This window comes from Trachypithecus francoisi, unplaced genomic scaffold, assembly GCF_009764315.1.
Source record: "Trachypithecus francoisi isolate TF-2019V2 unplaced genomic scaffold, Tfra_2.0 Lachesis_group20, whole genome shotgun sequence".
Taxonomy (NCBI): domain Eukaryota; kingdom Metazoa; phylum Chordata; class Mammalia; order Primates; family Cercopithecidae; genus Trachypithecus; species Trachypithecus francoisi.
In genome coordinates this window covers 66765878-66779061 of record NW_022681466.1, presented here as the reverse complement: position 1 = coordinate 66779061, position 13184 = coordinate 66765878, and the positions used below count along the sequence as shown (strand labels likewise).

The 13184-nt window shown below is 48.0% G+C and overlaps 1 protein-coding gene across 11 annotated transcripts in view; it reads right to left on the bottom strand.

Moving 5' to 3' along the window:
• The window catches only part of NLRP1 (NLR family pyrin domain containing 1), a 73987-nt gene extending 62665 nt beyond the window's left edge, over nucleotides 1–11322 (bottom strand). For 5 of the 11 annotated variants that reach the window (XR_004430862.1, XR_004430863.1, XM_033184891.1 and 2 more), the window contains exons 1-5: nucleotides 11089–11315; nucleotides 10482–10899; nucleotides 9482–9658; nucleotides 8671–8874; nucleotides 180–1884 (exon numbers count right to left, since the gene is read on the bottom strand). Coding sequence is in view for 8 of the 11 variants with exons in the window: in XM_033184891.1 (XP_033040782.1) it covers nucleotides 180–1884; nucleotides 8671–8874; nucleotides 9482–9658; nucleotides 10482–10752 (2357 nt within the window). In the remaining 3 variants the exon portion in view is untranslated. Of the gene's footprint in view, nucleotides 1–179; nucleotides 1885–8670; nucleotides 8875–9481; nucleotides 9659–10481 lie in introns of all 11 variants that reach the window. The other 6 variants (XM_033184894.1, XM_033184893.1, XR_004430864.1 and 3 more) reach the window with 5 other exon arrangements.
• Between the last annotated feature and the right edge of the window lie 1862 nt (nucleotides 11323–13184).

Sequence of the window (13184 nt, the reverse complement as noted above, 5' to 3'; positions counted from 1 at the left end):
AGGGGCCTAGGTGGACAGAGCATGGTGGTCAGATTGGGTAGTTAGAAGTCACTGGCGACCCTGATCCTTTAGCCACCCCCGCCCCTGGCCAGGCTCAGTGAGCATGCCCCTGGTGCTCAGGTCACTCGGGCTTATGGACCGACAGAAGAGCTGGAGACATGGGTATTTTGGGTACTCACAGGACTGTCCCGGTGGGGCTCCATGCTGGTCTGTGCTGCCTGCCCTCAATCAGTTGAAGCTTCTTCACGTGGTGGCAAAATGTAATGCAGAAAGTGCACACCAGGAGCTCCATGTCTGTTTCCACACACATGCCCATTTCTTGGAAATCGGCCATCATTTGTGTCAGGAACGTTTTGTTCTGAGTCTCGTACAAACAGTGGAGGAACTCCAGAGAGTGTGGCTGCAGCAGGGGCTGCAGGGACGGGACCCACTGCTTCAGGTTCCTCCCCTGAGACAGCCGGCAGTTAAAGATGTTCTCCATCGCTCTCTCCCCCTCATCACTTAACAGGCCCAATAGGAAACGTGTGGTTGGTGCCCCAAACAGGCCATGTGTTCCATATGCTGCTAGCAACTTTTCCAAATCTATGATGCAATTAGAATGTTTACCTCTCCCCTTCTTATCCTCCAGGGCATAGGACATTGCTGCAAAGAACTCCTGGAAACAGAGGTGAATGAAGCTGTAGCTCAGAGGGATGGGGTGCCCTTGAAGAATACCCATCTTTAAGAGGGTGGAGACGATGGCCCCATCTAACTCATGCTTCCTGAGGTCATCTTGACTGAAAAGGGTCTTTTTTTGCCAGATGCCCTCAGCAGCCAGAGAGCAGACGTCCCCGAGCTGGGGCCCCAGCGGCTGAGCTTGGAGAGCCTGGGAAAGGTAATGCAGACAGAGGGTCGTGGTGGTCTTGGAGGTCAGTGTGAGTTCCTCCTTCCGCTTCATCTGCTCCATCAGGCAGGTGCAGGCCAGCCAGGACACCCAGGGCACGAGACACAGGGCCCAGAGCTCTTTGTTTGATTGGATCAACCCCAAGGCTCTAACTGCTTGCCTTTCATCTGTGAAATATTTGTAGAAATATTCCCTCCTGCTGGACTCAGAGAACCCCAGGACCTCTACCCAGCGTGCCTGCTCCAAAGAAGGAATGAGGTTCTGCAGAGCTGTGGTCCGAGCCGTGATCAGGAAGGATGCCTCGGGAAGTACGGTTTTCCCCAGCAAACTGCCCAGCAGTGCATCCGCCGGCTGCGGCTGGCTCCAGTGCAGACAGAGCTCGGAACTCGGCTCCTGCAAGACCCATCTTGGCTCATCCACACCGTCGAGGATGAAGAGCAGCCGCTCTGGCCTAGACAGGATCTGTCTAATGGGAGCCTGCGCGGCTGTCCAGTCTTTTCCGATGAGTTCAGCGAGACTCACCACCTTGCACCGGGCCAGCTCTCTGCAGCTGAAGTAGAAGACGTGCTGGAAGCGGTCCCCATACAGCTGGCCTCTCCCCCAGGCTGCCCTCACCTGCCTGGCCAGTGTTGACTTCCCAGTTCCAGCAGCCCCCTGCAGTATGACTATGCGAGGTTCTTGGGTATCCAGGCCTGGGCCAAATAAGTCTCTGATCTCAATTAAACGTCCTCGATCCTCCTCCACATCATGAGGCCAGCTTCCCTTGACCAGCGGCTTATGGCTTCTGGGGTGAGGTCTTTGTAGAAGTAGCAGCTGTGTGAAATTTTGGTTCAAATCGTCATTTTTCCAGGACCATGTGGAACAGAGGCTCTCTCTCGCAGAAGGCTCCCATGGGTGGCGGTGGGGCTGTACGCTGGCGTGCACCTGTGGGGGCGTTCCTACTGCTGCCTCCCATGGAGTCCTGCCTTTCTCTGATTCCTCTCTCTCTCTTTCTCTGATTCCTAAGTAAGGGAGGGAAAGAAGGAACATAAAGGTAGAGAATAGAAGAATGCATAATTAATTAAACAACTGTTTGAGGCACCTACTCCAAGCCACACACTGCGCTGGCTGCAGACACTGGTATGTTCTTGCCATGCGGCAGAAGGGACATGTGCTTTGGGGTAGAAGATCCCAGTTCAAGTCTTGACTCAGCCAAGTCACACTCCCTGAATGACTTTCCTTCACTGAATATTTATCAAGGGCTTACTATGTGCCAGGTGCCGCTACAGGGGCTGGGGATAAAGAGTGAACAAAACAGACACAACTTTCTGTCCTCACGAAGCACGTGATGCTGGCCATCAGCCCCTGTAAGCCTCAGCTTTCTCATCCGTAAGCTGGGGGTTATAGGAGGTCATGGAGTTGTGGAGGAGATACCAGAGTGTGTAGCAGAGGCTGACAGCATCCCCTGAGCACCTGCTGTTGCGGTACCTGCCAACCGTGTCCCTCGGCAACAGCTGTGGTCATCTGTCTGAGGGCTCTTTCTCTGCCTGTAAGCCAGGCAGGCCAGAAATACTGGGGGATAGTTCTCCAGTCCAGGAGGTGCCCTTAGTCGATGACAGATGGGGGTCCCTTGCCCCCAGTGCAGGTAACACTCAGGCGTGTTCTCACCATCTCCCAGACATCCGCAGCAGCATGGAGCCTGCGGATGCGATGACATTCACAGGCTCCAAGTAAAGGGATGGGGAAAAATCCACCAAGCAAATGGAAAACAAACAAAAGCATGGATTGCCATTCTAATCTCAGACCAAACTTCAAATCAACAACATTCAACAAAGACAAAGAAAGGCATTACATAATAATAAAGGGTTCAATTCACCAAGAAGACTTTTTTTTTTCTTTTCTTGAGACGGAGTCTCGCTCTGTCGCCCAGGCCAGTGCAGTGGTGCGATCTTGGCTCGCTGCAAGCTCTGCCTCCCGGGTTCACGCCATTCTCCTGCCTCAGCCTCCCGAGTAGCTGGGACTACAGGCGCCCGCCACCTCGCCCGGCTAATTTTTTATGTTTTTAGTAGAGTCGGGGTTTCACTGTGTTAGCCAGGATGGTCTCGATCTCCTGACCTCATGATCCGCCTGTCTCCGCCTCCCAAAGTGCTGGGATTACAGGCGTGAGCCATCACACCCAGCCAACTTATTATGAATATATATGCACCTAATACAGGAGCACCCAGATTCATAAGACAAGTTTGTAGAGACTGATGAAGAGACTTAGACAACCATATAGTACTAATGGGAGACTTCAACACTCACTGACAGTATTGAACAGATCATCAAGGCAGAATACTAACAAAGATATTTGGGACCTAAATTTGACACAACCAAATGGGCCTAACAGACATCTACAGAACTCTCCACCTCAAACAACAGAATATATATTCTTCTCATTTGCGCATGGCATATACTGTAAAATCAACCACACAATCTGCCATAAAAAGTTCTCAGCAATTAAAAAAAAACACAAATCATATCAGCCACACCCTTGGACCACTGCACAATTAAAAAAAATCAATACAAAGAAGATAGCTCAAAACCATACAATTCATGGAAATTAAACAACCTGCTCCTGAGTGGTGTTTGGGTAAATAATGAAATTAAGGCAGAGATAAAAAAATTCTTTGAAACCAGTGAGAACAAAGATACAATATACCAAATCTTTGGGACACAGATAAAACGATGTTAAGAGGAAAGTTTATAGCAGTAAATGCCCATATCAAAAAGTTAGAAAAATCTCCAATTAGCAACCTAACATCACAAATAGAAGAATTAGAAAAACAAGAGCAAATCAGTCCCAAAGCTAGCAGAAGACAAGAAATAACCAAAATCAGAGCTGAACTGAATGAAATTGAGATAGAAAAAACCATACAAAAGATCAACAAAACCAAAAGTTCATTCTTTGGAAGAATAAATAAGATCGATAGACCACTAGCTAGACTAATAAAGAAAAAAAAAAGATAGAAGATCCAAATAAACACAACAAGAAATGATGAAGAGGACATTACCACCGACCCCACAGAAATATAGAAAACCTTCAGAGACTGTTATGAACACCTCTATACACAGAAATTAGAAAAACCTACAAGAAATAAATTCCTAAGACTGAACTAGGAAGAAATTAAAACTCTGAACAGAGCAATAATGAGTTCTAAGATGGAATCAGTAACAAAAATTCTAACAACCAGAAAAGGCCAGGACCAGAGAGATTCACAGCTGAATTCTACCAGACATATAAAGAAGAGCTGGTACAATTTCTACTGAAATTATTCCAAAAAAATTGAGGAGGAGGGGACACCTTTTGAACATAGGTGCAAAAATCTTCAGCAAAATACTAGCAAACTGAATCCAGCAGCACATCAAAAAGCGAAATTCACCACAACCAGATAGGTTTTATCTCTGGGATGCATGTTTGATTCAACATATGTAAATCAGTAAATGTGATCCATCACATAAACAGAAGTAAAAAAGCCCCCACACGATCATCTCAATAGATGCAGACAAGGCATTTGATAAAATTCAACATCCTTTAACGTTAAAACTCTCAACAAACTAGACATTGAAGGAGCATACCTCAAAATAATAAGGGCCATTTATGACAAAACCACAGCCAACATCATACTGAATGGGCAAAAGCTGGAAGTATTCACCTTGAGAACCAGAACAAGACAAGGATGCTCATTTCTCACCATCTATTCAACATAGTACTAGAAGTCCTATCCAGAGCAATCAGGTAAGAGAAAGAAGTAAAAGACATCCAAATGGGAAGAGAGGAAGTCAAAGTATCTCTGTTTGCAGATGTTATGATTTTATACCTAGAAAACCTCCTAGTCTCTGCCCCACATCTGCTAGATCTGATAAACAACTTCAGCAAAGTTTCAGGATGCAACATCAATTTCTTCTATTGGGTAATAAGTATTATGTAACATTGTGCAATGTTGGTGCATTTCCATAAACCAACAATATCCAAGCTGAGTGCCAAATCAAGAATGCAATCCCATTCACAACAGCCATGAAAAAATACCTAGGAATACATCTAACCAGGATTGTGAAAGATCTCTATAGCAAGAACTACAAAACACTGCTGAAAGAAATCAGAGATGACACACACACACAAATGGAAAACATTCCATGCTCATGAACAGGAATAATCAATATTGTTAAAATGGCCATACTACTCCAAGCAATTTACAGACTCAATGCTATTCCTATCAAACAACCAATGACATTCTTCACATAATTAGAAAAAGAATTCTAAAATTAATATGGAACCAAAAGAGAGCCCAAATAGCCAAAGCAATTCTAAGTAAAAAATAACAAATCTGGAGGCATCACATTACCTATTTTTAAACTATACTACAAGGCTACAGTAATCAAAACAGCATGCTACTGGTATAAAAGTAGACACACAGACCAATGGAATAGAATAAAATGCCCAAAAATAAAGCTGCATACCTACAACCATCTGATCTTTGATAATGTTGACAAAAACAAGCAAGGGGGAAAGGATTCTCTATTCAATAAATGATGCTGAGATAACTGGCTAGCCATATGCAAAAGATTGAAACTGGACCCCTTCCTTATACCATATACAAAGATCAATGGAAGATGGATGAAAGGCTTAAATATAAAACCTAGAACTTTAAAAACCCTGAAGAAAACCTAGGAAATACCATTCTGAACATAGGTCCTGGCAAAAATTTCATGAGGAAGATGCCAAAAGCAATTGCAATGAAAACAAAAATTGACAAATGGGACCTAATTAAACTAAAGAACTTCTGCACAGCAAAAGAAACTACCCACAAAGTCAACAGACAACCCACAGAATGGGAGAAAATATTTGCAAACTACCCATCTGACAAAGTTGGAATATCCAGAATCTATAAGGAACTTAAACACATAAACAAGTCAAAAACAATCCCATTAAAAAGTGGACAAACGGCTGGGCGTGGTGGCTCATGCCTGTAATCCCAGCACTTTGGGGACTGAGGCGGGCAGATCACTTGAGGTCAGGAATTCGAGACCAGCCTGGCCAACAGGCCATCTCTACTAAAAAATACAAAAATTAGCCGGGCATGATGGTGCACACCTGTAATCCCAGCTACCTGGAAGGCTGAGGCAGGAGAATCCCTTGAGCCTGGGAGGGGGGAGGTTGCAGTGAGCAGATATCGCACCACTGCACTCCAGCTTGGATGACAGTGTGAGACTGTCTAAAAAAAAAAAAAAGTGGACAAAGGACGCTGATAGATACTTCAAAAGAAGACATACACATAACCAACAGCATATGAAAAAATGCTCAACATCACTTATTATTAGAAAAATGCAAATCAAATCCACAATGAGATACTATTGATACCAGTCAGAATGGCTATAACTAAGAAGTCAAAAAATAACAGATGTTGGTGAGATTGCAGAGAAACAGGAACGCTTATACACTGCTGGTAAGAATGTAAATTAGTTCAGCCACTGTGGAAAGCAACTTGGCGATTTCCCAAAGAACTCTGAACTATCATTCAATCTAGCAATCCCATTATTGGGTATACACCCAAAGGAATGTAAATCATTCTACCATAAAGATGCATGCACATGTATTTTCATCGCAGCACTAGTCACAATAGCACCAGTATGGAATCAACCATAGACTGGTTAAAGAAAATGTGGTACATTTGCATATGGAATACTACACAGCCATAAAAAAGAATGAGATCATGCCTTTGCAGCAAGTTGGATGGAGCTGGAGAGCATTATAAGCAAACTAACACAGGAACAGAAAACCAAATACTGCATGTTCTCATTCATAAGTTAGGGCTAAACATGGAGTACACATGGACACAAAAAAGGAACAATAGATACTGTGACCTTTTGAGGGTGAAGAGTGGGAGGAGGGTAAGGATTAAAAAACTGCTGAGCCGGGCGCGGTGGCTCACGCCTGTAATCCCAACACTTTGGGAAGCTGAGGCGGGCAGATCCTGAGGTCAGGAGATTGAGACCATCCTGGCTAACACGGTGAAACCCTGTCTCTACTAAAAAGACAAAAAATTACTGGGCGTGGTGGTGGGCGCCTGTAGTCCCAGCTACTCGGGAGGCTGAGGCAGGAGAATGGCGTGAACTTGGGAGGCGGAGCTTGCAGTGAGTGGTGATCGTGCCACTGCACTCCAGCCTGGGCGACAGAGCGAGACTCCGTCTCAAAACAAACAAACAAAACAAAAAAGCAAAAACAAAAACTACCTAAAAGGTACCATGCTTATTACCAGGGCGACAAGATAATTTGTACAGCAAACACTTGTGACACATAATTTACCTATGTAACAAACCTGCACATGTGTTTCAAGTGTTTTTTTTTTTTAAAGTTCCCTATTTGAAGAATTCCCTTGGAATTTCGAATCAGGGAAAAATGTATTTCCCTTGCATTGGTCTTTTCTATTAACAGGTATTGTGTAACCCATTACATTTCCCCTTTTGCCAGTGTTGCTAGAATGTCCACAACCCATGGAACCTTTATTTATAGCAATGAGTTAGTCTTTGTGGTTTTCATACTTGTTTTTTTTCACTTTTAAAGTTACTGCATTTTTATGCTTCTATAGATGGCTCTGATGTCTTTATATTCTTCCTTTCTTCCTTCTTTTCTGTTTTTCAGTTTTAATGATCTTTACTGTTTATTTGGGTTTTCTAATCCACAAAATCATTCTGAGAAAAAGTTATCTTTGTGATTCTCAGATACAGAAAGAAGCAACTTTGAGTCAAGTGTTAGAATCTTCCTTTCTTGACTTTGTTGCAGATTCTGTTTTCCTTAGTTTAACTTGAATGTTGATCTTTCCTTATATACCCTATCAAGATTTTAAAAATAGGGGTTTATTTATTTTTTATTTTAGACTCAGGCGGTATATGTGCAGGTTTGTTGCATGGCTTCTTCTTCTTCTTTTTTTTGAATGGAAAAATGGTGTGAATAATTAAGTAAACTGATATACTTTGAGCCTAGGCCATATAGGACCACGAAGTCTACAAGTTTACTCCTAGCTGGGTGCAGAAGAAATCCTTTTAACTTAACATCTCCCAGACTTCAAAGGAGGCATCCCCTGGCATTGAGAGGCAGTGTAGTTAGTGGTTAAGGAGCCTGTGGCATCAGGAGCCTCTGTACCTGTGGCTTTGGCATGACTGTCCTCATTGCCCAGATGAGGGCACCCCGTATGTAAGAGTTAAATGTGTGGATTGCTGGATGAGAGTGAAGGCTGAATTCCATCTTTGCTAGTACTAACTGTGAGACTATCTTTCTGATCCTTGGTTTTCTCATCTCCATGGTATGATAATAGCAATATTTATCTCATGGAGTGGTTGTAAAATTTAAGGCCAATGTACACGTAAAGCCCTGGACATGGTCTAAGCCAGAGAGTGTCCAGTGAGCACTGATGGGCATGGGACTAGCTGTAGGCCACTTGTGGGATGAGGAGCTCAGTGGAAATTGAACCCATCTCTCCTGACCCCAGGCCTGTGCCCTGTCCAGTAAACCAGGTGATGTGTAACCCCATCCAGCCTCCGCCATCCTTGCTCTGTGGTCCCCCTGATGTGCTAACACATCTGTATTTTGATGCCCAGGGGCCTCCTGGAAACAGTGCCTTGGACCAGTGGAGAGGCTCCAAGGGTGGGATTTCCTGAGGGAAATTTCAGATGTTTAACCTCTGCTCAGCCTGCCAACCCAGGGGACTCTGTCCATGCATTTGCCTCTCCCACCTCACCACCCCGCCAGGAGCTCAGTAAGGTCTCACCTGTGTAGTAATTTCCTGACGTTTCATCCAGAGGCCACTGGATCCCAGAAGCCTCCTGCTCTCTGGGTGCTAGGCTGGGCTGAGGTGGGGATCCCCAGCTCGCCAGCACTGCTGTGGATGTGGGGGCATTGGGCGACTCCTGGCTTGGAGACTCAAAGTCTGGGGAGCTTGGAAGAGCCTGGTAGAGGAGTGAGGAAGAGATTTCTGGGGGGAATTAAAAGAAAAATGACCATTTACTGAACATTTACTTTCTTTTAGGTGCATATATTTTAAACTCTCACAACAGTCCTGAGAGATGAGTCTTAATAATATTATTTTAAAAACCATGTCAAAGTAGAGGGACAATTTTATTCTCTTAGTAGTGAAGAGAGAAGTCATGTGAGGGAGCTGGCTTGGGCCGAGGACTAAGCCTAGCCTCTTCTTGGGGTCTGTCTGGAAAACAGAGTCCTCCTCAGAACTTCTGGACCACCCTGACCCTCAGGATCTTCACAGCCCACCAATATTATGAGCCGAGTTCTCCTCGGGCAAGGACCATGTCACCATGACACCCAGCTGGGTAAGACTCATTGCCTGACTCATATGGGTCTCAGCTTCTCCATCTGTCGAATGGGGAGGGGTGCAATCTCTCCCCTGAGGGGTCCCTGAAAGGTCACTTCCAGGCCTACCTCTCACAGCCCACCCTGGCTCCCCTGTCCTTCCTCTGCGGTCCCCCACGTCAGGTCCCCATGGACAGACATGATCATCTGGGTGGGGCCCACCAGCGGATTCGCAGCTCCACCCAGGGCTGTCGGCCGGACTCAGCAAGCCTCACCTCTCCAGCGGTGTCCAGATGTGTCAGGCAGCTGTCTCAAAACCCTTCTCTCTGAGCCCTGGGTGCACTCCGCTGGCAATTCATGGTTCCAGGGCCTCAGCACTGCGGTGGAGGTGGGTTGGTTGGGAGACCCCAGGTGGGGTTCACTCGGGCTGTAGGGGAATGAGGGAGAGTAGTCTACAGGAAAGAGATAAAGAGGTTGGAGACACATTAGAGGGGCAGGGGCAGGTGCCAGGGAACTGAGCTGGTCTCCTGTCTCAACCAAGAGGTCAGGATATACCAGCGAACCCGCTGCAGCCCTCTACAACCTCCTCTAGAGGCTTGTCTGAAGAATGATGCTCTTACAGATACTGCTGGGCAAAAAGTCCTGGTCTGGGATCAGGAAATCTGCATATCTGTCTTGGTCCTGACTACCTCCCTGCGTAAATCACTACTACTCCCGAGCCTCAGCTGTGCTTCATTGGGCCGACGGCACCTGCCACCTAGGGCAGCTAATAGTAATAACAGCAGCGGCAGCAACAGCAGGGATCTTATTTATTGAGCACTTACTGTATATCAGACTCTGTGCTAAATGTTTCACCTGGATGATCTCTTTTAACCCTCACATAGCCCAGGGGGGCGGGCTCTCACTCTCCCATTTTGCAGAGACACAGGCAGAGAGCAGTGAAGTGATTGGCCCAGGGTGATAGTGCCAGGACGGGGGATAGAGACTGACTCCCAAGTCTGTGCTCCTAACTACAATGCCAGGCAAGTACCGGGAATGCACTTGAATAGAAGAGGGTGGGGCTCTGAGGTGCAGCAAGGGCCCCCCAGCAAGCCTCCCAGCTCAAGTGTAGTCTGGGGCCTGGGTCTGCCTTTGACAGGGCAGTTCCATGTCACTGCCCAGAGGAAGGCCTGGCAGGGAGGGCTCAGTGGTGGGGGCGGTTCCAAGAGGGCAGGGCAGGGCAGGGGTAGGGGCCAGGGGATGTTCAGCGGGCAGAGGGGTCCTTTGGCTACTCACCTGCCCCTTCCCGGGCTTGGGTGCACAGTGACCTCAGCCCCATCTGCTCCCAGGTACGGAGGGCTAGGTCCCAGGCCCGCTGCTCCCCATACTGAGCCACCAGGTATGATGCCACCTCCATGCCACTCGTCTTCTGCAGCTGAGCGGGTGTCTCGCCCGAAGAGCCGCTGGAGTGCGCTTTACTGGCGAACAGAAGCTGGAACTCCTTCAGCTCCTCCTTCTTCAGGAGCTCCAAGTAACAGGCCAGGCGGCCCCAGGCTCCGCCAGCCATCTCTGTCCCGGAGTTAAGGGGGCGTCTGGGGGATGGTTCACCGGTGGTGAGGGTATCAGGCAGGCAGAGAACAGTGCTGTCCTTTGCCTTGGCTCTTACCGTCTCCTATTCAGCATTCAGAACCCAGTTTTATAAATCCCAGGCCACCTGCAGATAGATGCCGATAGAGGGGGAGTGGTAGGAAAAGCCAGGGGAGGGAGGAGCCCAGAGGGGCCTGCGAGACCCTGGAAGAAGTCAGCTGACAGGGAGGTGCTGGGATGGGGCCCAGGACCAGGCAGGGAGGGGGAGGGGGAGGGGAGATGTGGTGACGGGGGATGGGGTGTGGGCAACGCTCACTGTTCTGTGTTCCTCAGATTCTTCCCTCTCTGGGGTCCTGGACTCCTGAGATCAACCGTTGAGCTGCAAGGCTGAGAAGAGGTGGGGTGGGAGGAGCCGCAGAGCAAGGAATGGGCTTTCAGAACCCAGAGCGGAGCCCAGGGCTACCGGCTCCCAGGTCTCTTCAGACCTCTCCTGGCCCTGGGGCACCGACCAGCAAGAACAGCCCGTCAACAAAAGTAGGAAGGAAATGTCACCCAGAGGAAACTCACAAGGGGCGTGGCCAAGGGGTAGGCACAAACCAGGCCTGGGTAGACTAGACTCAGAGTCACATATTCAGATGGGCCACATGACATCTATAGGCAGACCCGGGGCACAGGCCCAGACTAGCTGATGCTGCAGCAGGTATAGGCCCATACTCCACACGGGCACTCCGCCAGCCCGTCACCTAGAGCCTGTGTGCGGAGCCAGGATGCAGAGATTCTCCAAGCAGTTGTGTCTACAATCCAGGACCAGCCTCTCAGGATGGGTGGGGCCCCCTGTGTCTGGCCGGGCAGCTCCTTATTGGGAAACATTAGAACTGGGCCAGGGAGCATTTTTCCCAGCCTCTCACGGTTTTGGGAGCTTGTTGAGTTGCACTGCATGTCCTGCCATGCTACCAGGGGCACTGAAGCATGTGTCCCAGGCCCAGGAGGCTGTTTGCCTTGTGGACAGCCCAGCACTTAACTGGTGAACACTTCCACCTGAAAGCAGAACCGCTCCTTCCTCATTCTTGCAAGCAGGCCTCGGGGAGCTAGGTGCAGACTTGCTCTCTGGTGGAATCTGCAAGATACCGCTGACTCCAGGTTGAGGAATGACATTACCCAACTCATTTGCTGATGTAACACACCACCAGGAATTTCTGGAGATGCTTTGGTTTCACTTGGACTGGCAGAGCCCAGGCTTCAACCCATGGCTTGCTTGGACAAGGACTCCTTATGTGCCTGATTTATTTCTTGGAGCCTCAGTTTGCCCATCTATTAAATGAGACATCATAGGTTTACCAAGAGGCTTCAATTCAGCTAAAGGTCTTAGAGTCTCTTTCTATCGCCCAGGCTGGAGTGCAGTGGCAAGATCTCGGCTTACCACAACCTCCGTCCACCTCCCGGGTTCCAGCGATTCTCCTGCCTCAGCCTCCTGGGCAGCTGGGATTACAGGTGCGCACCATCACACCCGGCTAATTTTTTTCTATTTTTAGTAGAGATGGGGTTTCACCATGTTAGCCAGGCTGGTGTCGAACTCCTGATCCAAGGTGATCCGCCCACCTTGGCCTCCCAAAGTGTTGGGATTACAGGTGTGAGCCTCCGTGCCTGGCCTAAATAAATTTTATAAATGTTAGTTTTTAAAAATGGCTAATAAGCACATTGTAGGGCATTCTAACATCAGACTGACCAGAAGTGGAAAAGCGCTGTGCTAAAAGTGGGATGATCGGGAGGCTCTGAGCACTCCGTGAAGGACCCTAAGACTCCATATGGTGGGAGGAATGGCCTGGGGGAGGGCTGTGTGGGTTCTTTTTCCTCCTCAACACCAGCCAGTTCTGACACCAACTTGTGTCCTACAGTGCAATTCTGACACTAACTGCCTGGAGTCGGCATCAAACCCCACAGGTTTAGGGGCTCGGTGAAGGGCTGGCCTCATATCAGATGCCAGTTGCAAATGGGGTGCCCAGACCACTGGCATCTCTGTCTGACTTGGTGACAAATGCAAGGGTTTCCACAGCCTCTGGCAGGTTCAATAATTTACTGAAATGACTCACAGGACTGAGAAAAGCACTTTACTACTATCGGTTCATGATGAAAGATACAGCTCAGGAATAGCCAAATGGAAGAGATGCCAAGGTCAAGGTGTGGGTGGGGGAGGGGGCACAGCGCTTCCTTGCCTCCCTGGGCACCCCATTCTCCCTGCCCCTTCCTGCTTCACTAACCTGGAAGCTCTCCAAACCCCAAACAAACAAAACTGTGGCGTTTTCTTGGAGGTTTCACCTCATAGGCATAATTGATTAAATCACTGGCCACTGGAGATCCACTCAACCTGTTAAACAGATCAGAAACCTGGCCCATCCCACTATGCCCACTGGG